The sequence below is a fragment of the Aspergillus fischeri genome, genomic scaffold, assembly GCF_000149645.3.
Source record: "Aspergillus fischeri NRRL 181 1099437636265 genomic scaffold, whole genome shotgun sequence".
Lineage (NCBI taxonomy): Eukaryota > Fungi > Ascomycota > Eurotiomycetes > Eurotiales > Aspergillaceae > Aspergillus > Aspergillus fischeri.
In genome coordinates this window covers 63222-88019 of record NW_001509761.1, presented here as the reverse complement: position 1 = coordinate 88019, position 24798 = coordinate 63222, and the positions used below count along the sequence as shown (strand labels likewise).

Sequence of the window (24798 nt, the reverse complement as noted above, 5' to 3'; positions counted from 1 at the left end):
TACCGTGTTTGGATCTCGATTGACTGTCTCATCCATCAGGGATTGGCCAGTTAATCCGGGGTACCGCGAAGGGGCATGTGGCCCTGAGTCCAGAATTCGGCAGGCAAATCCGGCTGAATTGGAAGATATATGATCATGGGGTTGGAAATATCAGTGCAGAATGACAAACAGGCTGAAGCTCTCGGCTGAGGAGGGATAGGCAGGATTGGTTGCGTTCGGATAAATGCCATCGTGAAGCCATTCGCGATGAAGCACTACCAGCCATTTTAGCCTTAACACCACCAATACACACCAACTAGCGGTTTTTACACGCAGAGATTCAGGGACCAAGCCATCCTGCATGTCTCGTTTTAGCCTCTGCCTATCAGCCCATTTCGGCCAAAGCGGGTTCTCTGTTTCAGGCCCAAACAGTGGAGTGCTTAGCGTATTCTGGACCCTGAAGAGCCTAGACTTAGGACTGTCAAGAGTCTAAGACATTGTCAAACGCCAAGACTATACTCAGTGCGATGTGATGTTCTCGTGCTCTACGAATGGCTCTTCAACTCATACAGGCAGAAGAATTATAATAAAGGATGACTGAGCACAGGATACAATCATACACTACAGCACCCCTGTCACACGGTGTCGTGGATAAATGAAACTCAAGATTCTGGAGCGCCATTACCCACCTGGCTTCCAGTCGGATAATGTCCGAAGCAGGCCTTTTGATATTCTGCCTCTTTCTTCAGCGTCGGAACACCACTCAGAAATCCTTCGACTGGGCAGAACCCATGGCGAGCCTGCTCACAGCCTACCAGCCCGTCCAGCGGCAAGGGAGCTCCATTCAGAACGAAGCGGATGAACCTGGTCGTGTCTACAGTGTGCTCGACATGGGGGTTACGATATAGCACCGGGGCAAGGGAGTCAAATGACGCATTACGAGGACAGGTCCAAACCTCCGACATGAGGCGCGCTCCGAATGGCGTCATCTGGCTCATGGCAAAAGTCCGGTTGAGTGCGTGGTCAACATTCCCGGGCAAGCCGTGCGGTCCATATCTGAAATAGCGCAGTCCCAACGCGGTGATGACGGACAGGAGGATATCGTCATGCGACATGTCGAGGTAGAAGGGTTGGTCGAGGGGAAATTGTGCCAGATTATTGTCGTAGGTAAAATTAATGCTCGTGTCGCTGGAGTAGATCAACTTGCCCTGCAGTCGAGCCGCCAGTTCAAGGACATAGCCGATACCCTGCGCACGGCCTGTGGGAGACCCGTACGCATAGTCCCCATAGTACTGCACGTCGACATTATAGGCAAAATCCCTCCACTCCTGTTCGGTAAAGAGTGAACAGAAGGAGGAACCTCCAAGGCTGGTGTATTCGTAGACGCAGATATTCTGCATCGCTAGCACATCAAAAGCCGTCAGGTTAAAGTCCTTGGGCAGGTGTCGGGAGAGACGGGAGATGGCCTGCCGAGTATAGCGGGGAATGAATTCTTGCGCGGAATCATCCCTAATCATCTTAGCCTCATTATCATCAAGAGGCTCAAAGAGTTCCTTGGCTATCACTCACCCTTCGGTCATATCCCCGGGACACGAGTCGTAAGAGGCCAGAGTGTTGTTGAAGTTGGATACCTCTGGAATCACAACCAGGTCATATTGGTCACTAGAACTGTTGGCAGCGGTATTGCCAAAGAATCCACCTTGAACACCTGTTAGCTATGCATTACTACTGGTCTAAGGAATCCATACTCAGCCACCATCGAGCACTCTCCAGGATCCGCGGCTGTGAGGTTGTGCGGAAGACCGGCTTTGGACGCGCCGTGCCGTTTGGATACACATTTAACGAGGCATTCCAGGCCGCTCCATTCTCCCGGCCGGCACGGTACAGTAGCCGTCCGTACTTGGCCCAGAAGCTGGCCCCTGCGGTAGCCTCGGTCGCTGCGCCGGTTTCCAGGAGCGTGTCCTCTGCCAGAATGTATTCCCAGTCGTTCAAAAAGCTCAATGGACCCGTGGCTGAGGCTTTGAGATGAAGTCTCTTAGTGTAATTGCTCCATTTAGCGGCAAAATCCTCCATCCCCTGCCCGTCCAAGGGATACGGCGTCGGGTAGCGTTCGGCATGGCGATGCAGCACATGAACTTGGGACAGCTCACAGCCGTGCGGCATTCCTTTCGGCACGCCAAAGCTATCCGCCTCCTGATATGGACTCAAATTCGCCCAACTCCGGGTCATGTCAAAGCCCGAGGGGTAGCTGCTCCCCGTGGGGGCTGGTGGAGCTTGCTTGGCGGCATCAGAGACTACAGCCAGGCTGCTGACAGCAATGACCAGTACTCCAGCCACAGTCTTCATGTTCGGTCTGGTCTGGCAACGTGCGAATGACAAGAAGACCTGGTCTGATCGAGTTGTTGGTTGCCTGTGGCTCTTGAAAGCAGAAGTGAGATTTTTACGGGAGAAGACTAAGACATCTGCCTAGAGGATCCACATCTCGTGAACGTCCTATGCGGAACATCCTTGTCGATCGTCGTTTATCCTGCCTACCCTGGATGATCATTTCTGATTGGCCCAGGAGAGCACAATGGTTCTTATGCCCCCGTTCACATCTTATCTGCGACTCTCTGGAGTACAGGCTGTATGGGTTTCGGCTAGACCGTTAAAAAAGCTTGACATGTGAGGCTATTTCTAACTACAACGTATAGCTTCGAGATTATCCTCTCCTCAGATTCATCAGTACCAGAAATATGGTGATTGCCCCAGGTCGGAGACGACCGATCAAACATTTTGGCTGACGCTCACGCTATCGCCCAAGGTGAAGGAGCTTTACGGTGAAGGAGCTTTACTCTGTATAGCTCGCTGCCGCCAATGAGAGATCCTTTGGAGATTAAAGGCTTGCTACCGTGATGCAATTGGCCTTTATTATCACTAGTCTGGCCCCTGAATTAATTCGCTGGAGGGAGCAACCAAATTAACACACCACTATCTAACTAGCACATTTCTCGGTAGCTCTAAAATGTCTTACATGGTTAACTGTTCTGGAGAACATCTTAAGGGAACGTTACTCATTACTGGTTGGATCACAGGAGTATCAAGTGATGCTGCTGGTCAAAAGGATGGCCTGGGAGTTCCCTTTGTGGTCAATTTGTGTTTGGTGTGATTGAGACCAATAGAACTCGTAGAACGAGTTTCAGAATCCCTCCATTTTTGATTATTTGATTGAGTCTCTGTAGGATGAATTTCGCGACTTTGAGGCAATGAATCAATCAGTCAGTCAATCATCGCCGAGATTCACCCAATGTCTCAGTATGGCTAAGGCGCCACTAGAATGGCGTCCAGAGACTGTCCGTATTTCCTGTCATTGACGCATTGGCAGGCAATAGAGAGGTACCCGAGCGAGAGTCCCGACCTAGCTGCCCGTCCATTGCACCTTGAAGATAGGACGTCCGTCCTGCTGATTTTTACTGCGGCCGTCATCGCAGTCGCGGCGCAAGACGGCTCCGAGAACGATGTTCTAAGAGAATACATCGTCGCAGACAAGAGCAAGATCGGTCATTATAAGTACTTTGACGGGACGTCGTCTTCCTTTCATCAATTCCGAAGAGCAGGTGGTAAAGTTGTGATTGTAATAGTCTGCGCATTTCAGTTGCAATACTGTGAGCCACTCAAACAAGTAACGATTACTTGCATACTCATTGATCATGTCAAGCCTTCCACCTCCCAACCTCGCCCAGAGTTGCCTCAATTCTCACCCAAAAGCAGGCCAGCGTGGCTGCGAAGAGGAGAACACCGCAGACGATCCCTGCCCGTTCGTAGACAATTGAAGAGACCAATGCGGTAGACTGAGGGATCAGCATTCCAGTCAACGGCGTCCCGATCAACGCTCCCATTCCCCGAGTGAGGTACAAGACCCCGTTCACGCTGGTAAAGTGCTGCACGCCGAACAGTTCAATCACAGACGCAGGGAAAAGCGAGATGTATGCGCTGGCGAAAGATCCATAGAGAATGGTAAAGACGATAAATAAGGCGTCGGCGCTTGACGGCGACACGGTCGACTGCTGAAACATGGAGGGCAGCCAGAAGGCGAAGACGGCGATGGTACTGAACAGAGTAGTCAATGCCAACGCGTTGAGTCGTCCGAGCTTGTCGGCCCCATATCCGATCAAGATCCTGGAGACAAAGTTCGAGGCGTTGCTGACTGTGATAAAGTTGTCAGCAGTCGCAGCACTATAGCCCAACGTCCGCGCATAGGCAGCATAGAAGAACAAGGGGGTCGAATAACCGGCAGACTGAAGAAAGCAGCCCAAGGCTTGCGCGATAAAGCGTCGAGAACCTGCCACCCGCCAGTTGACCAACGGCACTTTGATCCAGCCGGATCGCCTGCTGAGGCTCTGGTTTTGTACCCGGAGCTGCTTCTGGAACTTCGGCTCCCAGCGTAGGATATACCCTGCCGCCGACACCAGAGTAAGCGAGATGCATCCCGAAATTCTCAATGCATTTCGGAAGCCCAAGTGGGTGATCATGGCACGTAAAGCAGGTGGCCACACCATGCCTCCGACGCCACTACCGGCGATGATGATCCCCATGGCCAACCCACGACGCTGATCGAACCATGTCGGGGCAACCGACAAGGTGGGTACATATGCCATGCAAGTTCCGATGCCCAGCAGTACGCCCTGGGTCAATGCAAAGTGCCAGAGACGTTGGCTGAAGCTTGCCAAAATGTACGCAATACCAAAGACCCAGCCTCCAGCAACGATGACTGCCTGGGGGGACCAGAGTTTGGCCCAGGACATTGCCAGAGGGCCTCCCATAGACATGAGAGCGATGGCTAGCGTTCCAATCAAGCCAATCCGAGCAGTGGATTGACCGACGAAAGGAGAATGCGCTTCCTGGGCCATCTCTTCATATAGAGCTTGGTAGACACCAAAAGCAAATATAAAAGCGCAAGTGGTGAACATGACGGCGAAACCGGCGCAGACAATCATGACATGGTTCCTGGGTGATTGTTTTGCTTTAGAAACGGATATAAGGTAGAGCGATCAAGAGGCAGCTCACTCACCACATGGTGCCGCCATGCGCAGGGATAGGATCTCCTTGATGGCCACCATCTCCAGAATTGGTATTGTCCAGCTGTTGCAAATCAACACCAGAATGTGGGTTATCCAGAGTAGGTAAGGGGTCGTCGGGTGGCTTTTGATGCATGACAGGTGTCTTGGTATACGAGTTTATGTGGGGAACCACAGAGGATGACGACTTTCAACTGAGAGAAAGCAAAATAGAGAGGAGCATGCACGTAAGAATACTTCCTAGAGAGGAGTCCAATCGTCCGGAGCAAATTCATGTTGACCGGCTAAACTCATATCCATTGCCGATCATCCGGGTACGATGACTGCATGGGATGTTTCTTCCAGTTGCATAACAAACGTCACATTGTCTAACTAAATACAATTAAATTTCTATTGAGCCCAATCCATGCCACTGCCGAGCACTGCCTGTCCCTGCGCCAGAGACCGCGACGGTTCTTCACCCAACCACTGGGGTTCCAATCGATCAAGGTTCGCCTCAATCTCCCATCCTCTCCCTCCTTCGACGTACATGGACTTGCCATTAAGCGATGAATCTGCCAGGACGCCGGCGATGATGTGGGCAACGTCGGCGGGGGTGTTGCAAGGTAATTTTGCCTTCATCCAAGCTTCTTGCACACCCTTGACCATGGCCGTGGTGGTCATCCATGGGCAGATGGCGTTGACTCGGATGCGATGGGTTGGAGAAGATAGGTACAAACGCAGTGAACGCATCAGACCGAGCACTCCATGTTTGGAAGCTTGGTAAACAAACATTCCGGGAGATTCCTTGAATCCAGCGACCGAGGAGATGAGAGTAATAGACCGATCTGCATTTTCCGGGCGGTCCTGGCGCAAGTACACGCTGGCGATGCGAGCAACATAGAGACAGCCCGTCAGATTGACATCGAGGACTTTGGTCGTAGGCGCCTTTCACGGTCAATATCTTAAAAGCTCAATACGTAGAGCAGTAACGCACCTCACGAACTGTCTCCAGCGTCAAGGCGGGGTCGAACAAGTTGCCAATCTCCATGATACCTGCACAGGCAACAGCATGATCAATGCGACCATATGTCTTGAGCGCCAGGTCAAAAAGACCGAGTACGGATTGGTAGCTAGTGACATCGGTGTGCTGGAAGATGGCTCGTGGTGATGATGACGATGAGGCGGATGAGCACAGCGACTGAGCGATCTGATTTCCCGCATCCTCAGCGACATCGCCGAAGCAAACATACGCTCCTTGCTGACAGCAGTATTCTACCAGACTCGCTCCGATTCCGTTGGCGCCTCCTAATGCTGAGTGAGCCACGGACGTTGGGGATAGTAGATACATGACTGACCCGTCACAACAATAACTTTGTCCTTCAAAGACTCTGGGGTAATAGTGGGATGAAATTGAGCCATAATGGATGCTACTACGGTATCCAACGATTATAAAAGGTAAAGTTGGTGGATATATATGCGATGGAGCATCCAGATGTCCTTATCAGGAAGATTCAATAAATACGAGGCCATTATCTCAGATCCAACCTAGGCAAACGGGAATCCCCCCGGATTCCATTGATGATCCACTTGATCGACTACGATCACCCCGCAAAAGACTACATGACATCGTATAAGAAAGACATGGTAAAATAACTTTGACCATCCTCATTGGGGGATTGCCGGCGATGTCCTCGTCACAGACAGGAGGAATTGATCCTCCCCGATCTAGAGCTGAGATTTGATGATTCCACATGGCACGTACTGGGAGATTTCCGATGATGCCGGAAGATAATGGTCGGCATAAGCGGGGCTAAAATGAGGGGAACACGCACAGGCTACCAGATATACGAGCCAGCAGGATGGATGATGACAGTCAGAAAGGGCTTGATCGAGGTACATTAACTCCTCTTTCCATTCACGCATGAACATCTTCGCAAGTTCATCTACTAGACTCTTGTTCGACTCATCATGCCTCTACAAACTTATCATCATACCTCGTCTATCAAAGGCCTGTCAAGCATCAGTACCTTGATCGTTGGAGCCTCAGAGTCTATCCTCGTAGACCCGCCCTTCCTGATTCCTGATGCTTTATCCGTCGTACGCTGGATCAAAGAAACCACTGGAAATCCCCTTAAAGCCGTCTTTGTCACGCATCACCACCCTGACCATTTCTTTTCTGCAAATCCTATTCTGGATGCGTTCCCCTCGGCGAAATTCTATGCCGCCTCTTATGTCCTGGAGGGTATCAACCGCGAATATGACGACAAGGTCAAGTATTGGCCTACTATCTTTGGACAGGAAAATGTTCCCGAAGCGCCCAGGAAGCCGGAAGTATTCAATTTCGGTTTCTTCTTGCTGAATGGCAACCCCGAAAGCCCAGTGGTGCTGCTGGGGCCCCTGCAAGGAGATAGTGTTGACCACACCATCTTCTGGCTGCCGATCGAGAAGACGGTCATCTGTGGGGATACGATCTATGGTCGAAGCACACATGTTTGGTGAGGCTGTAATACCTCGACCTGCCAACAACTACTGACTTTCCTCTTTGATATAGGGTGGAAGAGGTGGAAACGCCTGCTTTGCTGGACGCATGGAAGAAGACCATCGCACTCATTTCTGCTCTACAGCCCGTCAAGGTCATTCCAGGACATTTGGAGCCTGGTTGGGAACTGGATGCCAAAGCAGACATTGCGCACACGCAGAAATACTTGGATCTTTTTGCAGCAAAGGTCACCTATGCGCCGACTAAACCGCAGGTCCAGGAACTCTATGACTTCTTTAAGAGTGCCTTTCCTCAGTGCCAACAGAATTTGGACTTTTTCTTGGGCCATTTGTCCAATCAATTTGGAGAGGGTGGCAAGGTCTGGGAGGAGAACCGGCACCACGATGTCGGCAAGAGGACGATTGAGGGACTGACTGGGTATTGGTTCAAGTGACAGTCGCTGATTGCCATTGTTTGATTTTCTGGCATCGTCATTCATTCACTTTGTGTAGGTAGATAGGTCGGAGTTTGATATAGTTATAGTATGTCAACAGGTAAATATCACGTCCTGTCTATCATGCCTTCCTGGGGAAAAGCCAAGTTGAACAGCGAAATAAAATGCTTGCTTTGTTGATCTGGACTTCCCCTGCAGTGAGGGGAACAACTAGTAACCCCCGTCCATCAAGACTAAGCGCTTTATTTCACCGGAGTTGCGAACTGGGTACAAGAGACTCTATAGAATACATCTACGCCATGTACAGGAGAAAGCATCCCGGCATGTGATTTCGTGACTGATTGTGCCATTCAGGTCACGTGATTACAGCACAAGGCAAGTTGAGGCACAGAGCACAGAATCATAGTAAAACTACCATACAGAAAAGGTTGAAACCCATTTCACAGTCGAATACATAGTATTAAGTTCACATGTTGGGTTATCCCTCTGAGATTGTTGTCTTGTTGGCTGACACGCTACCAACCTACGTTTGCGGAAGAATATACAGTATCGTCGCCTGAAACGGAAATACCCATAATCTAACGGGAACAGCAACATAAGACTTGTCCAGTAGACAATGGCCAATGTGTCTTCATTAGACCAGAAAAATGGAGTAGCATACGGCATCAGGATACTTCCACGTTTAACTTAAGCTTAATGCAGGCATGCTGCAGAGCAAACTGTGAAAGACTCAACATGGAATGTGACTAATGAGAAGGTTGCAATGTAGGGTTTCTTTCGTCCAGAAAGGGATTCAGTACCACAAAGGGGACGAAAGCATTTTTTCTCCAGATGCATTGAGAATATACTCGGTGGTACGGAGTAAGACAGGAGAAACCTGCTTTCGGCTGACCGCAAGAGATAATATGGAGTAGATAGATACTTTGGCGTAATATGACTGGACAATGCTACTGTCGGTTATTCAGGTACCCGTGCAGGATAATCAGGGGCTTCCATGGCATGTACATAGTAATCCTAATTCTAAATCTGATGCCAAAGTCCATAATGACATATCATCCTACTCATATTGCTATTTTTAAATGTCGTCATTTGGACTATTGACTTGGCTTAGGAGTAGGGTCGAAGGCAGGACAGGGAAGAGTGCAAGACAATCGAGTCCAATTTCATTTGCAGGACCATTTAAATGCCCCGCTGGTGGCTACAATATCCACTGCATTAAGCCATTTGCATAACATCTCCCATTTGCCACATGTTTGCTGATTGGTGGTCCTCTCAGCCACTGCCTCCTCCCATCCATTATTGGACTGAGGGAATTAGGGCCCTCCTCTCAGGATTTTGTCCCCTTTCCATGGTTCCTCTCTGATTTTTTAATGCCTATCCACCAGGCAGTGAAGACATTATTGTATTCGGAGCAATCAAATCCATGCAATTCCGATCCGGCAATGCTATCTTTAGTGCTAATAACTTAATAGTGTTGTTCTAGTTCCGGGACAAGCCCTGACTGATGGGAGCCAACGTGTCCCCGGCCCACTTGGACCAGATGCTACCAGATGGACAGGTCAACCCGGCCCAGAGTCTAGACCTGCTTTGTTATTTATGGAGTCTTCTTCTGCTGTCCATTTCCCTCTGTCATCTCTCTTCTTCTCATCTGCTTTGTTGTATTCACCTCGAACTTGGTCTTTGTCTTTGACATCCAATGTTCAATTCAGTCGTTCTCTCCCTCTAAGTTCGTTCTTCATTCTTGACTTTGACATAAACTACGTTCTTTAATCAACGCCCGCACCTTCTTTTCTACACACTTTCGTTTCCAGAACCTCAGAACCTTCCAAGATGCAATTCACACAGCTCGTTGCGCTTGCTCTGGCGCTCGCTACCTCCGAGGCCGCTCACCAAGGCTTCAACTATGGCAATACCAAGTCCGATGGCAGCGCCAAGTCCCAGTCTGACTTCCAGGCCGAATTCTCGACGGCCAAGAACCTGGTGGGCACTTCCGGCTTCACCAGTGCCCGCTTGTACACCATGATTGTGAGTTGCCATGCATTTTCTATGGTCATGACCTTTTAGAGACTGACCCTCCAACCAGCAAGGAGGCACCGCCAACACCCCCATTTCGGCTATCCCTGCCGCCGTCGCCGAGGAAACCTCCCTTCTGCTCGGCCTGTGGGCTTCCGGTGGAAACTTCGCCAACGAAATCGCTGCCCTCAAGACCGCCATTGCCGATTACGGAGATGATTTGGCCAAGCTGGTTGTCGGTATTTCTGTCGGCAGTGAGGATCTGTACCGTAACTCGGTCGACGGTGTCAAGGCCAAGGCTGGCCTCGGCACCAACCCTGATGAGATCGTCTCGTACATCAACCAGGTCCGTTCCACCATTGCTGGCACCAAACTGAGCGGTGCCCCCATCGGCCACGTCGATACCTGGACTGCCTGGGTCAACGGTTCCAACTCGGCTGTCATTGATGCCTGCGACTGGCTGGGTTTCGATGGCTACCCGTACTTCCAGAACACCATGGCCAACTCCATCTCCGATGCCAAGGCTCTGTTCGACGAATCTGTGGCTAAGACCGAGGCTGTCGCCAAGGGCAAGGAGGTCTGGATTACCGAGACTGGCTGGCCCGTCAGCGGCAATACCGAGAACCTTGCCGTTGCCAACCTGGCCAACGCCAAGACCTACTGGGACGAGGTGGGATGCCCCCTGTTCGGCAAGACCAACACCTGGTGGTACATCCTGCAGGATGCCAACCCGGTGACCCCCAACCCCAGCTTCGGTATCGTCGGCAGCACTCTGAGCACCACTCCTCTCTTTGACCTGTCCTGCTCCGCTTCTTCCTCCGCTGCTGCTTCCTCCACTGCTGTCCCCTCGGCCTCCTCCGTTGCCGGCGCCAAGGCCTCTGGTTTCGCTACCGCTGCCGCTTCCTCCGGCGCCGCTGGCTCTGCTAAGCCCACCTTCACCGTTGGCAAAGGACCCGGTGGCTCCTACAACGGCACCGGCTTTTGGAACTCTACCTCGTCGGCTCGTCCCTCTAGCACCGCCATCTCCGGCTCCTCTTCTGGCTCCGCTTCTGGCTCTTCCGGCTCTTCCGGCTCCGGTGCCTCCGGTGCCTCCGGCCAGTCCTCTTCCTCCACCGGCAGCTCCTCCGCTCCTTCGTCTTCTAACATCCTGAGCAACGCTGCTAGCGGTCTTTCGGGCTCCATCTTCGGCGCTGTCGTTGCCGTCTGCCTCGCTCTGGCTGCCCTGTAAGCGTGAGGTTCAATGACGGTTAAGGCAACCAATTGTCCAGATTTTTTCTCTTGATGAAGCACGTTTTACTGCGGCGCTAGTCTTTTCATTCATTTTTGTTGTATACTAAGGCTCTCGTTCAGCCAAATAGACCAAGATAATAGACCAACTATATTCAGTCTTGGACTGGTAACGGCAGCTTGTCAGCCCTATTGATCCAACAAGGCCCAGGAAGTAGGGCATCTGGATGGTAGTTCATCAATGACTCGCCTCCATCTTAGCTACGTATATAGCATTGTAGTCTGCATGATCTTTAGATTTTGTGATTTATTATCTCCTTAGGTTTAGGTGAAATACAAACTGTACTCTACCGCATCTAGAACGTGTCATACTAATGGCCCCGATAGTCCAAAGTCGAACTCCGCTCCATCCACAAGTCCACATGAAATCTCGCTCAAGCGACTCGGAATGATACTTTCCGGGATTCTGGGGATGGCGGAGCTGTGTCCCATGACTGCCTGCTGGTATTCCAATCCCCCAGAAGTGCGGATCTAAATCAGCTGTGATGTTCTCGGCTACAAGGCTCACAGTCAACCTAGAGGCATCCCACCCTTAAGAGTATTCTTTCCTAATACTTAGTATACGACCTATTAGCCTCAAATATCAACCTCCACCTGTATCTTGGTCTCACAAGCGCCACCCGCACTCGATCATACCCAGGGCTCAATCGAAGTTGAATTTAGAGCAGCACACACTCGGCCTATTCGGGTGGGTGGTGTTGTCGGTGAAAACCGTGGGAGTTCCCACGCAATACTGCCCAGGAAGGCTGAAGGTCTTTCCGCTCAGCTCATACACGCCAATGGCTCCCTCGGGTGAGCATTTACCGGCGATGTAGACTGAACCTTCCCATTCCGTCGCGGTGATGCCGGACGAGATGCTAGTAATCCCCAGGCTTTCCCACTTGGCCGGCCAGGAAGTGTCCCTTTTCCTCCAGGCGCGATACACCATGCCGTTCGAAAAGCCCACGTGGAAGCAATATCATTTGTCCCCTTGAACAACAAGAGCAGGGGCGTAGCCGGTTCTTTGGACACCGAAATCCACCCACGGTTCCGACTGCTCTCGTTGTGCGAGGTAGAGTAGTAAAGGTCATAAGACGGCATTGTCTTCCCCGATATATGCCGCGTGTGCGCGGCCATTGTGCTCAGCCACGTCAGGACGCATTGGGAGCATGTAATAGAATCCAGAAACTATGTTGGGCTTACCCGTGAGTGTAGCGACCGCCAGCATATAAGCGGTATCCCCGTCGGATTATCGTATGAAGGCTGGAAAGACGGCTACTTGACCATAACTGTGAAACGGTGCCATGGCCGCACCCAACAGGGCTCCGTATTCCTACACCTGCGGCTGCCTATAGCTGGAGCCATTGAAGGTACTGTGAGACAGTGGGCTTATGTAGCGGTCATCCAGGTACCTCTGAATAAACAGCTCGTGCTTCCCCACCCTGCTGCCATTGAAAATAAGGGAGATCACTCGAGAGGGTGTATGCGGGGACTAATTCTGCCCGGCGGTCGTCCGTCCGACCGTCCTTCGGGCCACAAAGTCGTCGTCGTTGGCGATCAGCCCGATGAGCCATCTCATTGCCCCCATGGCGATAGCAGCGAGAGCCAGAATGGCAGCAGCGTTGCCGGTTGCCCCATACTCGTCCCCAAGGTCGTCACCAAGCTTGGCGGCCTCGGCGGCAGCGTCAATGCAATAATTGGCTACAATTCCTCAAGACACGCTGCATCTCATTGTAAAAGCCACTGGCTGCTGTCGTCCGCCTCCCAGACTTTGATATGGGCCGCCACATCCACCAGCACTCTCCCGTCGAACAAGGTGGTACCACCGTCAAATGTCACTCCAGAGCCGTCTTCCACGCTTCCATACTCTCGGGTTTAGCGTTCATTCGACGACTTGCCATCAGCAACGGCTGCGTAACACCAGTATATCTCGTCTCGCCGAAAACCCCATTGGTCGCCAGAGGACCGTTGACAATGAAATCGGCTCAAGTCCAAGCGATAACGGTTCCCTTCTGGGGCCGCCATGCCGCACCCGCCTCGTCTGCCGATGGCTTAGGATCATGGTGCCCACCTGGCCATGGATACTAGACTCATCAGTACAGATGCGAATCACCTCTGGGTACACAGTGCAGTGAATACCTCAGTGGAGTAGTGATTGTTCCTTAAGACCCCTCAATCATGAACTCTGGGGCTTCCCACCAAAGACTGCTGATACCAGGTAATGTGGGATATAATGCAGCGGGTATTGATTACCCGTCGATACTATATGATTCATGGTTGGAGATCCTTTTCGAACATCGTTGTCAGTGGGAGGTATGCCTGGAGAGCCACGCGTCCACCATTTCCACGAAGTCCGGCTTATACAATGATTCCAAGTCGAGGGGCGCGTTCTCGGCTTCCTTTTCTTCTCCCAAACTTGGCATCCTCCGTCTCTCCATATACGTGTTTAGTGCAAGCACCTTATCTATCCGCTCCTGTCGTCTTTCCTGCCAAACCTTTAGTGACCGCTCAAGTGAATCCTTGTCAGACCGTCCAAGCATCAACGAAAACGTAAACACATCCTCAAACGCCTGATTGACACCCTGACCAGCAGCCGGGGGAATTGCATGCGCGGCATCACCCACAATTACCACGCGGCAATGTTTTGATGTCCACGTTTCAAGCTTAGGAACAATAGAGAGCGGCCATAGAAAGATCGTCTCTTGTGCTATATTCGATACAGCCCGTTGGACGATCTCAGGGAAGTCATCTGCACCCTGGCGGAGGAAATCCATGCACCATTTCTTATTATTCAGAAGCTCATCCCACTCTTCTCGGGTCAGCTGCTCTGAGCGCTTCTGCCGGCCGACCATCACCTCTGAGCCATCTCCCAACTGCGGCGCGATGAAGACTGCCCCATGCTGTTTATTCATTATTGTCACTGGGAGGTTGTAGCTGCTCGGGACCTGTAGCTGGCTTGTTGGTACTGCGGCCGCCACGATGACCATCTTCGTAAAGGATGGCTCGAGGCCTGGATAGAGGTATTTGCGGACTCTGGAGTGGATGCCATCAGCGCCCACAACGCAGGTTGCTGTTGCTGTGGAGCCGTCACTGAATTCCCAGGTGATATCCTTCTCTGTCTCTGCAAGCACCCGGACGAATTTCTTATGATACTCAATGGGGATGCCGGCTTCGCGAACCATAGCAGACAGTTCCCGAATAAGAACACGCCGGTAAATGCGCATGGCGCGGTAGCCGTATTGTTCAACCCCACCAAACTCATATGTGTCCATGGGCTGGTCGTCCGTGGAGCGGAAGTAGAGCTTATCAAACCCATAGCCTTCTGGTTGGATGCGGTTGTACACGCCCAGATAGTCGAGGATCCTCAGTCCGTTGGGACACAGCATAATGGCGCCACCAATGTCGAGTGCGGACGCGCGAGCCTCGTAGAGAGTGCAGGCAATGGATTGCTTGTGCAAAGCCAGAGCAAGAGTTAGGCCTGAAAGACCGGCGCCGATAATCGCCACTCTGTCAATCCTGGGCATGACGGTGCAGAGGTAATGATATGCCGGGAGTTACAGCTATGGGGTGAGATATCTTGTAATGAGGAATAATTTGTGTCTTAATAAAGGCTGAGGCAGAATTGTGCACTCAGCGTCCTCCAACGGGACAGTCAGCTTACATATAGATGCTCCCCTCAGCCTCATCCCGAAATGATTCAGTGAGGCTTTGCTTTCACCCTAATTATGCTGAAAAATTCTTATGGCAAACACAATGAATAAAACAACCTCAAGGACCAAGAAAGACAAGTTCATTCAGGTTAACTTGCAGGGATCGACTCCCATGCTTTCACCAGTGGGAGTGGTTACATCATAACAAGGTCAGACGCTACATCAAGTCTAATTTTAAAATGCTTTGCTAGAGAGTTACTATTAATCTATATTCTAGAGCAGACGCCATCATAACTTAAAAAGATTAATGGAGTTTCTAATAGGTGCAAAAAGTATTCGACCACCATACCCAGAAATCGTACAGCCATCGCTCTCAAACAGCCAATTCCATGCAATTAGACCCCAATCCTCTGTGCATTCTCGAGATTAGTGCTTATCTTGATAGTGATTCCAAACAAAGTTTTCGGTTACGTTTCTTTCCTCTGGCTTTGCCCGATGACTGGCTATGAACAATTATCATTGTTGCCAACTCCGAGGAAGGATCGCGGGTACTTGCTTGACGTAATTGATTTAGAAACGGGTCGAAGACCAACCCCAAGTCTCCCTCTCTGGCTGTCAAGGCCAAGGGGCAATATACTTCCTAGACTAGAATATATGCAGGCAAGCCTGATAAAAATTCATTACAATAGCCACATATTAAATTCATTCATGTATGAGTACAGCTCATCAGTATACCTATTAGCCCCTGTAGGGTTCTTCCCTCTTTGAGTCCAAGTATGTTGGTGTCGACTTTCATCTTATGCCTTTACATGTATTCCGCAGCTGAGGTCAATCAATGATAGCTGATCACAACGGTATGCTCGCAGTGTCACTGTAGGTGTTTCGACGGGTGATGGAGCTGTGCCCATGGCGGCTCCATGATTGATGATGATATTGGGGTCTTGTAAACCACCAAGTGATGAGTTAATTCCAATGATGTTGTGTAAAACTGGACCTACGATGAACAGTAAGCTAAGAGAATTGATGATAGCTTCAGGAAGAAAACTTCGCTTACTGTTGATATCAGTGGTCTCGGAGGAAAGGGGGGACAGATACGCTCCATTATCAATGCTATGTACGTATGGGGGGACGACGGGGGCTTGTTTGTGCACGAGAGTTTCAGCTGCTTTGAATCCTCTTCGGGCCCCACCGCGTCGACTGGAGCGGTAATGACATTCCCGTCGATTGTTAAGACACTGGGAAGGGATCAATCAGCAGGGAATGGGAAACGATAGGAGGGTACGAGGCAGGTTAAAGCCCACATTCCCACAAGAGCTTTGCCCATCACACCGAGTTTTGGATGCGTGGCTATCAGACGTCAGCAGTCGGCCTCGGATTTAATTCTTTCTATACTCAGGAAAGAGATTTTGCAGTGACGAGCAACCAGCAAGGCCCAGGCCAAATCTATGCAAAGCTGATGATTAGGATAGGATATAGTACCCACCTTGCGAGACATGCCAACTTCACGTGTGGCTGAGCTGATCTTGGGGTAGTCGACGTACTATTGCTCTACAATTGTGGTTTCTTTGCGAGAAATTGGGCTTCTTCATCCCTTGAAACCATCTGAGACTAAGATTGTGCCTTGAGAGAACGGATTTATCAAATGATTCTGGATCTCATATGTCTGAGAGTGACTGATGACGTATTAGTCATCCCCCGCTACGGTCGGCGTTTGATGGCCTTAGGCCCCCGCAAGTATCTGAAGGCCTCCAGAAAGAAAGATGACCACGAAGGGCGAAAAAGTAGATACGGACAGTGGTCGATATCAGACGACAGAGGTCAGACTAGTTGACCCATCGGTACCATCGATCCGATGCTATCGCTGTGTATGAGTATCAGTGGATGAATGGACTGAAGCCTACAATCAAAGGCCGATGTCTCGGTGTCATATGTTGCTCACGACCCCGCTCCTACATATATATCCAGCTCAGTCTTTCACGAAGAGAACTTCGCTCACACCATCACCTCTCCTTCTTCCTCGCTGAGCTTTTCACACTTGGTGTAGCTCGTTCCAATCATGACTCATGAGTCAGGCGTCATGCCACCCGTGGCGGCTAGTGACGAATACTACGATCTCGGCTCGTTCGGTCGGAAGATCACCACCTCCAATCCCGACACTCAGACCTGGTTCGATCGGGGCCTCAGTTGGGTTTACGCCTTCAATCATGTCGAGGGCGCCTACTGTTTTGAACAAGCCATCGCTCACGATCCGTCGTGCGCCATAGCTTACTGGGGGCTGGCGTACGCAGTTGGTCCCAACTACAACAAGCCATGGGACCGTTTTGATAGGGAAGACTTGAAGACCTGCATGAAACGGGCATATGAGGCGTCGCGCAAGGCCAAAGAACATGCAAATATTGCGACCCCAATTGAGCAAGGGTTGATCGAAGCCATCCAATCCCGATTCCAGAGCGCCTCGCCACCCAATACTGCGGAGCAGTCGGCACTGAACCATGCGTATGCGACGGCCATGAAGCCTGTTTATCGAGCCTTTGGCGATGATCTGGATGTCGCAGTTCTCTACGCGGACGCGTTGATGAATCAGACTCCTTGGGCGCTCTGGGATCTGTTTACTGGCGAACCCAATCCCAAAGCAGCCACAATGGAGGTCGAGGAGGTACTGGAACGCGCTCTGACTCAAAAAGGGTCTGATAAGCACCCAGGGCTACTGCACCTCTACATCCACTACATTGAAATGTCGCCGAATCCCGAGTTAGGTGTCAATGTCGCCGACCATCTGCGTGACTTGATGCCTGATGCAGGCCACATCCACCACATGCCAACTCATCTCGACATTCTGATCGGGGATTGGCGGCGCTCGATTGCGTCCAATTACAAGGCTACTCTAGCCGATGACAAGTATGTGCGCCGCGCAGGCCCATACAACTTCTACACGTTCTATCGACTCCACGACTATCATTCCCTCATCTACGCCGCTATGCTTTCTGGAAAACTGAATACGGCCCTGGATGCGGTCGATCGGATGGAGGCTTCAGTCCCTGAAGATGTGCTACGAATCGAGTCCCCGCCCATGGCTGATTGGTTAGAGAACTTCATGTCCATTCGCTTACATGTCATGGTGCGCTTTGGGATGTGGGAGGCGCTGAAACAAATGGAATTACCAAAAGACTCCGAACTATACAGAGTCACGACGGCAACTACACATTACGCCAAGGGAGTCGCCTATGCGGCTACTGGGGATGTAGATGGAGCCTTAGAGCAGCGGGAGCTCTTTCAGCAGACATGTGCACTTGTCCCAGAGACCCGCCGTGTCTATAATGGCAAGTGTACGCAGACCTTGGCCGTGGCCGCGGCCATGCTGGATGGAGAAATCGAGTATCGCCGTCAAAACTACGACAAGGCCTTTGAGCATCTGCGCAAATCCATCGAACTGGATGACAAGCTCCCGTATAGTGAACCATGGTCGTGGATGCAACCCAGTCGACATGCCTACGCGGCCCTTCTCCTGGAACAGGGCCATCTCGAGGAAGCGGCCAATGTGTACCGCGCTGACCTTGGACTCGATAACACGCTGATTCGTCCCCGCCGCCACCCGAACAATGTTTGGTCGCTCCAGGGGTATCATGAGTGCTTGACGCGGTTGGGAAGAACGGAGGAAGCGGCTGTCATCGAGCCTGCAGTAAAGCTGGCGCTCGCTATAGCAGACATTCCCATCAAATCCTCGTGCTTTTGCCGATCGGATACATCTCAAGCGCCGCGTGTCATCAAGGGTTGTAGTTCCAACGGGAATTGCCACTAAATGGATATTTTGAACGTCAGTATATGCTTCAGCAGAAATGGAGAATTAGCTGATTTCCTTGTCCAATTTCCTCTTAGAAAGCTTCTCGTTACCCCAGGAGACTGGCGAGGTACTACTTGAAGAGGTCTCATAGTTGGTACAGCCCTTTGTGGCATAGGTGAAGTACCCTGTATCGCATGTTCGGGATATTGTAATAACTCTGGCCAACACCAGGTCAGACTGTACCATCGATAGCAAGAAGCATGTGTTGTCGTAAGCCTCACAACTGCACAGCCCTATCTATGCATGGTCGAGACGACTATTATGTTTTACAATGCACATCCAGAGCCATTTACTTTTGCAGACAAATATACAAAAAACCCTACCTGCTTGAGAATACAGTACTACCTGACTGGAAGATTGCACGTTGTACTGTTTATACTTCAATGGTCTTTAAGAGAGCTTTATATCTCGAACACCAACATATCACTGTCGACGATCCAGATATGTTACGAAAGAGTTTTGTCCTTGCTTCATCCGCATTTACATTTACAGTCACTATAAAAGACAAAGAGGGTGCATCTTATCGAGAGTCGGTAGGTACCTTTTTCTGGCACCAATGAATACGGGGAAAAGAAGGAAAGCAACACATATATGTAGGCCTCATCATCTGTACTAATTACCCTTCTGGTTCCACGGAGTATTTCTCAAGGACAAGAAGTAGTGCAAGACCTGACTACTCCCAGAGCTTTATGGACTGTCATCGTGGTACGGATGTTGGCATATCGCTATGAGCTGTAGCCAAGAACCCGTGGCGTATCTGACATACACAGTCAACCAGGCTGACTGCTTTTAAGGTGAGCTTTGGGCCAGGTGAGTCCTTCAGCTCATTTAGCCTTTGTGATTTGCAATCCCATTCCTGACGGCCCCATTTCTTTTCTCTTTTCTTTGAAGAATTGGACTTTCTGGCCCTCTCCCTTTTCACTATCCCAACCAAGACGTACTTTGGTGATGTTGCATGGGACCAGAGCGACCCGATGGCAGATGCCTCGGTGGCAGAGCGATTCAAGACATATACTTTGAGACAAATCAGCGATTCATTGTGAAGCATCGAAGAGGTGTCCCTACAGAGTTGCGCGACCCCAACGCGGGGTCATTCACTGTATCCTTTCGGATGAAATTCACTAGAGCATTATCCTTGCAGTACTACACTCGCACATTTAATGACTACTGTTCCCTTTCTCCCGCTCCTAGCCCAAGAAAGGTAACGCGGCCAGACTCATGGCCTATAAGTAGCGTGTTATCGACGGCAGGAATCACTTTACATAGGGGTATAATTCAATAGTCTTCATAAGATAAACTGTGCCTAGTCGGAATTTGGGTGAATGATCAATCTCTCGCCGCTAGTCTTCCCCTGTCTGAGGAGATCCCAAGCATCCTGCGTATTGCTCAACCCACCCATAACCCTGGTCGGGAGTGCCTGTATTTGGTTCTTTGCGACGGCCTCCTCCAGATCCTCCCACCATTCCCAGCTAGTGAAGTCAGCATTTTTTAGATCGAGGTAGTCGTCCAGAAACTGGGCAAAGACGCCCTTGACCCCGTCAGGCAGCTTTACGCCTTCTCTCACGCCCATTGTGGATAAAAACGTGCCCCCGCCTTGAGCAGCCAAGACCGTTCCGATCACCTCCTGGTCCTTCGCCGAGTCCGCAGCGGCGAGGACGGCATGGAAGGGACCAATTGCAATTAGATCCTCAGCCGCCGAAGCGTGCCTTCTGTCCACAAACTCAGTAGCCCCTAGAGAATTGACCAAACCGGCGTTCGAAGCAGATGCAACACCTACAACCGTGTACCCTGCACTTGCTGCAATTTGGACGGCATTTGCACCAAAGGAAGAGGATGCACCCCAGATTAGAACTTTCTTGGCCTTATTGGATAGGTCAGGCGTGGTGGAAGGTTTGTCCAGGTGCAAGTGCAAGACAAGCGCACTCATCGCACCATACAAGTTGGAGGCGAGAGCAGCGGCTTGTTCGAAAGATGCCTCACCAATCTGGTCCAGAAATGATTAAATCACCAATTGCCAATCACACAGGGGATCTGGGTAAGAAGGAGAGCAAAACCTTCGCCGTAAGTTGCTGCGTAGTCAAAGCGAAGCGCTGCAGGGCCCCGAATCGAGCATCATTGCGCAGAGTTCCTGCGCTATTGGTGACAACTCGGTCCCCGACGTGGAAACGCGTCACACCAGGGTCCATTTGGACAACTGTTCCAGAAAAGCACACTGCTACATGATCAGCTGGTTGAACTGTTGAAGATGTATTAGGTCAGACAAGGAGTCCTTGATTCACGAACATCCTATAATTGTAGGGTATGACAAGGGAAACGGAAGGACACCATCCTGGATTTTGTATTCCGCTGGTTGAATGGCCACAGCTTTGGTCTATAATATGTTAAACATGAAGACTGTGTTCAGATTTACATATGCGTATCATCCCCTACCTGAATGAGTAACTCGTCGTTGCCATGCTCAGGAATTGGGGCTGGGCCAAGCTCTAGCTTTGCCCCAACACGAGAAAGCCATGCTGCGATGTTCTGCTTATCTGGCATGATTGATATAAAAGGTATGAAAATGGTTCAGGCAAGGAGTCCAAAATAATTGACATAAAGTGAGGGGTGAGGGTCACCCGATGGTCACGCGACTAGCGGGCTAGGTAGTGTCCAGATGGCTACATCCTTTGGCCCTTGGCTGCTCTACCTTACTTCCCAGGTCTCACTATGCTGATTCTATCCCTGAGAGGATCACTATTCTATTCTATTAAGTCTCGACTTATCCATTTCCATGCGCACAAGCAAGTTAACATCAGTTCCCTACTGTGCCGCAAGTGCTGACATAGTTCACCGTCATCTTGCATCCATTGTCGAAAAAGACATGGCCGCAAGCGCCACAGCCTCCCTGGTCTGGGTTTTCGAGGTGGTCGTATGCCCTGTCAAAGTTAGAAATGTGATACGCAAACGCAGCGAGCTATGGGGTACACACGCTTGCATCGTGGTTCCACGGAGCCGACAACCGTCACCCTCGACAAAGACACCACAGCCACCGCCGAGATGTCTGCCATCAGTGTAGCAAGCTCCAGTGTCTGAGTCCTGCGATGTAGTCCTATCCATACTCTTGTCAGTTTTTGCCTGTTAGGATCGGAGTCAGTGATGTACGAACCCGTAGATCTCGTTCCCGCGCAGGTAGCTCTTCGCGACATCGCAGAACGCCCGGAAATTACCACCCGTGAAGTGACCGCACATCCATGAGTTGTCCTGACAGGAAAGCTCGGTTTCCGCGGGGCTAAACGCGTCCGTTGTGGTTGAAGCCGTGGTCGAGGTGGGTTTGGTGGTGGTCCTCGACGTGGTGGTGGTAGTTGTGGTGGTCGCGTGCAGAGAAGAAAAGTCCTTCTCGATGGAGCTGGCCACGCTGCTGGCTACCACCGGGTCAAGGGTCCAGTGATAATACTTGTGCGGCGTCGCAACAGCGACATGGTCGGAGATGGTCGTGGTCGTGGTCGAGGGTTCGGCATCGCAAGCAGTGATGGTCTGGCAAGCAGTCGAGGTAGTCGTAGTGTAGGTAGAAGCGACAGGCTCAAGGCTGGATGAGATGTACTCGGTGCATATATCAGCCTCGCTGGTCTCGCAGTCCGATTCACCGGGCCCGAACACTCGCCTGTCACCTTATCGCAGAGGGGACCGATGCAGCCCAAAGAAATACATCCGGGGCTCAGACAGAGGCCCGTCCCCCCAATGCAGCGGGTGCCGTAACAGCCGACCTTTTGGCAGTCCGAGCCGCTGCACCCGCCGTCTGGGCAGACTTTGACCGTATGGGATGGTGGGGGCCGCAGCAAGTACTACGTACCTTTATAAGTCTCGGCTTCCCCTTCTGTCACGTACCCCGTCCGTACTCTCCCCCCGGTTTGAACCTCCACGTTTGTCCTCCACCATGCCGATTCTCTTACTCCCACATGAGCTGCTTATGCTCATCGCGGCTCAACTCGACTGTCGAGACTTGAACGCGCTCCTACGGACTCATTCGTCTCTCTACAATCAGCTTATCGGCTGCCTCTATCGATGGAATCTGCGAAGCCGTGGGTTCGCCGCATTGATCTGGGCAGCGAAAAGAGGCTCTACCAGCACACTGCAGCGATTTCTCGATATAGGAGTGGACCTTTCCTGGAAATCACGGTATCGAGCTCAAATGAGTCACAAGCTACACCGGGTCTCATCAATGGCCGATACGAAACGCGACCACCCGATCTGCCATGCAGTAACCAGCGGACAAGCAGACTTCGTGCGGAAACTCATTGAAAATGGCGCCGACATCAATTTCAAAGATGTTTATGGACGAAGCCCTCTAGCCTTGGCCGCTCGCCAGGGCAACTTCACCTTAGTTCAGATGCTTATCTCACTTGGCGCGAACCCACTTTCATACGACCGTCTTTTTCACCGTCCAGCAGCAAATGCTGCTTCTCAAGGCCACTATGACATCGCCGACTATCTGCTTCAGGAGCTAGGAAAATACAAACATTCCCCTATCAGACTGGATCATACTATTATGGCTGAGATACAGTGGATGCTTCTTTACGCGGCAAAAGAAGGGAACGAAAAACAGATTCGTTTGTGTCTATCCAAAGGGGCTGATATTAATTTTCAGCCAAGAGGAGAGCGGTGCACACCACTATGTGGCGCTCTATTATCGGCGCCGGCGCCTCAAGCATTAAGAGTTGTCAAGCTTCTGCTCGGCCACGGTGCAGATCCAAACATTGCCCTACCGGCTAAGAGGTCCAGTCCAGGCTGGAAACTACCGCCAAATTTACCACTTGGCCTAGCTATGCTCCGCGACGAAAGCTTGCAGCTTATAAAGGCCCTATTAAGGGCAGGAGCGGATGTCAGGCAGTGCGGGCTAGCATTATTTGATGCTATCCGACTTGAGAAAGCGACCGAGTTCCGGCTGTTGGTGGATCACCATGCGGACCTTAATATACGTCTAAAGGGCAAGTCTCTTGCTGAATATGCGCTGCAGAGCGGCTGCCAGAGTATCCAAAAAGCTTGTCTTAGTCTTGATGATACGGCTCCTACACGGCAGTTGGCTACACGCACAATATCTTGTCGCCGGACTTGTCACCGGCCTGCTGGTCGCCGGCTCAGAAACGACCACGTTTCGTCTGAGACCATTCTGCCTATTCGCCCTCCTGTTCCAGGATGACATCATGAATAACATTAGACGATCAAATTCTTAATGCTTCAGCAGGACGATATCAATGGCATCCGCTTCAGATGAAAGCTGGGAATCCGCCGCGGTAGTCGTAATATCTTACTTATAGACCGAATATTTGGGGTGCAGCCCCCAAATATAGGCTTAAAAGAAGACTATAGAAGTTGGTGTTTGACCTATTAGTTTAGATGAATTCAAGTCCCTGCTACGGTCCAACAATTATCGGTAAATCTCGCAGTAAGACACACTATGGCCAGGTCTGCTGCGAAAGAACTGGATGAGAAGTTTCTGGCCGAGATTTGCGACAAACGCATGTACGATACGCGGCCGATAAATGAAATGGATTGTAAAACCGTTTGGGAGACCTTTGGACTCACTTCCTGGCCAGCTATAGGGGACTTTGTTCCATCGTTAAAGAGCGTTACGACCTCCCTTCCAGGCTTCGTAAGAGTCATTCTCCAACTCACCGGTGTACTTCTAACAAAGGATACACAGTTCAGCCAATGAGATGGATTGAGGAAGCTCTCGGTGCAGTTTTTGGAAACTGGACCGCACGTCGCATGAGGCTGGACGCTCCCATGTTCTGCTGCCTCATGGCCGAGCGTCAGGACATAAAGGCTCCGAACCAACTGAAGCTTACCCTTGACACGACCATAAGTGTGGTGATGAAGCAATCTGCCATACTCTTCATCGCTACCGGCAACGTTGACTACGCGTCGTGGTATAATTTTGAAGAGCTACGATCAAACCTTGTCGTTGTGGCGGGATCCAAGCGTATATCAGTCATCCTTGGGACAGTTTCGGTGTTTAGCCTATATGTGGGAGTTATTGTGGCAAGCGGAATATCGACTAAGATATTAATTAAGAAAAGCCATGGTCCAGGCTATCTGCA

At 50.9% G+C, this 24798-nt stretch overlaps 9 protein-coding genes across 9 annotated transcripts, besides 3 other annotated features; 4 read left to right on the top strand and 5 right to left on the bottom strand.

The window, feature by feature from the left end:
• Positions 1-641: 641 nt before the first annotated feature.
• On the bottom strand, positions 642-2325 carry NFIA_000840 (histidine phosphatase family protein; the record flags this gene model as incomplete). The annotated part of the gene is made up of 3 exons (XM_001258636.1): positions 642-1488; positions 1549-1678; positions 1728-2325. 3 exons carry the CDS (start codon positions 2323-2325, stop codon positions 642-644), a joined length of 1575 nt encoding a protein of 524 aa, XP_001258637.1.
• A 457-nt stretch (positions 2326-2782) lies between these two features.
• Positions 2783-2813: a microsatellite.
• An 858-nt stretch (positions 2814-3671) lies between these two features.
• On the bottom strand, positions 3672-5172 carry NFIA_000830 (monocarboxylate transporter; the record flags this gene model as incomplete). Its single annotated transcript, XM_001258635.1, has 2 exons — positions 3672-4965; positions 5030-5172. 2 exons carry the CDS (start codon positions 5170-5172, stop codon positions 3672-3674), a joined length of 1437 nt encoding a protein of 478 aa, XP_001258636.1.
• A 254-nt stretch (positions 5173-5426) lies between these two features.
• On the bottom strand, positions 5427-6366 carry NFIA_000820 (putative 3-hydroxyacyl-CoA dehydrogenase; the record flags this gene model as incomplete). The annotated part of the gene is made up of 2 exons (XM_001258634.1): positions 5427-5963; positions 6013-6366. 2 exons carry the CDS (start codon positions 6364-6366, stop codon positions 5427-5429), a joined length of 891 nt encoding a protein of 296 aa, XP_001258635.1.
• A 620-nt stretch (positions 6367-6986) lies between these two features.
• NFIA_000810 (MBL fold metallo-hydrolase) lies at positions 6987-7951 on the top strand (the record flags this gene model as incomplete). Its single annotated transcript, XM_001258633.1, has 2 exons — positions 6987-7513; positions 7570-7951. 2 exons carry the CDS (start codon positions 6987-6989, stop codon positions 7949-7951), a joined length of 909 nt encoding a protein of 302 aa, XP_001258634.1.
• Positions 7952-9781: 1830 nt separating this feature from the next.
• On the top strand, positions 9782-11192 carry bgt2 (GPI-anchored beta-1,3-endoglucanase EglC; the record flags this gene model as incomplete). The annotated part of the gene is made up of 2 exons (XM_001258632.1): positions 9782-9976; positions 10035-11192. 2 exons carry the CDS (start codon positions 9782-9784, stop codon positions 11190-11192), a joined length of 1353 nt encoding a protein of 450 aa, XP_001258633.1.
• Positions 10778-10806: a microsatellite.
• A 2023-nt stretch (positions 11193-13215) lies between the features above and the next one.
• NFIA_000790 (FAD-dependent oxidoreductase) lies at positions 13216-14754 on the bottom strand (the record flags this gene model as incomplete). The annotated part of the gene is made up of 2 exons (XM_001258631.1): positions 13216-13314; positions 13570-14754. The coding sequence occupies 2 exons, from the start codon at positions 14752-14754 to the stop codon at positions 13216-13218; spliced, it is 1284 nt and encodes a 427-aa protein (XP_001258632.1).
• Positions 14755-16936: 2182 nt separating this feature from the next.
• Positions 16937-18679, top strand: NFIA_000780 (tetratricopeptide repeat protein; the record flags this gene model as incomplete). Its single annotated transcript, XM_001258630.1, has 1 exon — positions 16937-18679. The coding sequence occupies one exon, from the start codon at positions 16937-16939 to the stop codon at positions 18677-18679; it is 1743 nt and encodes a 580-aa protein (XP_001258631.1).
• A 1345-nt stretch (positions 18680-20024) lies between these two features.
• NFIA_000770 (zinc-binding alcohol dehydrogenase family protein) lies at positions 20025-21259 on the bottom strand (the record flags this gene model as incomplete). The annotated part of the gene is made up of 4 exons (XM_001258629.1): positions 20025-20705; positions 20776-20933; positions 21005-21092; positions 21152-21259. The coding sequence occupies 4 exons, from the start codon at positions 21257-21259 to the stop codon at positions 20025-20027; spliced, it is 1035 nt and encodes a 344-aa protein (XP_001258630.1).
• A 742-nt stretch (positions 21260-22001) lies between these two features.
• Positions 22002-22072: a microsatellite.
• Positions 22073-22634: 562 nt separating this feature from the next.
• Positions 22635-23897, top strand: NFIA_000760 (Ankyrin repeat protein; the record flags this gene model as incomplete). Its single annotated transcript, XM_001258628.1, has 1 exon — positions 22635-23897. The coding sequence occupies one exon, from the start codon at positions 22635-22637 to the stop codon at positions 23895-23897; it is 1263 nt and encodes a 420-aa protein (XP_001258629.1).
• Positions 23898-24798: the final 901 nt, after the last annotated feature.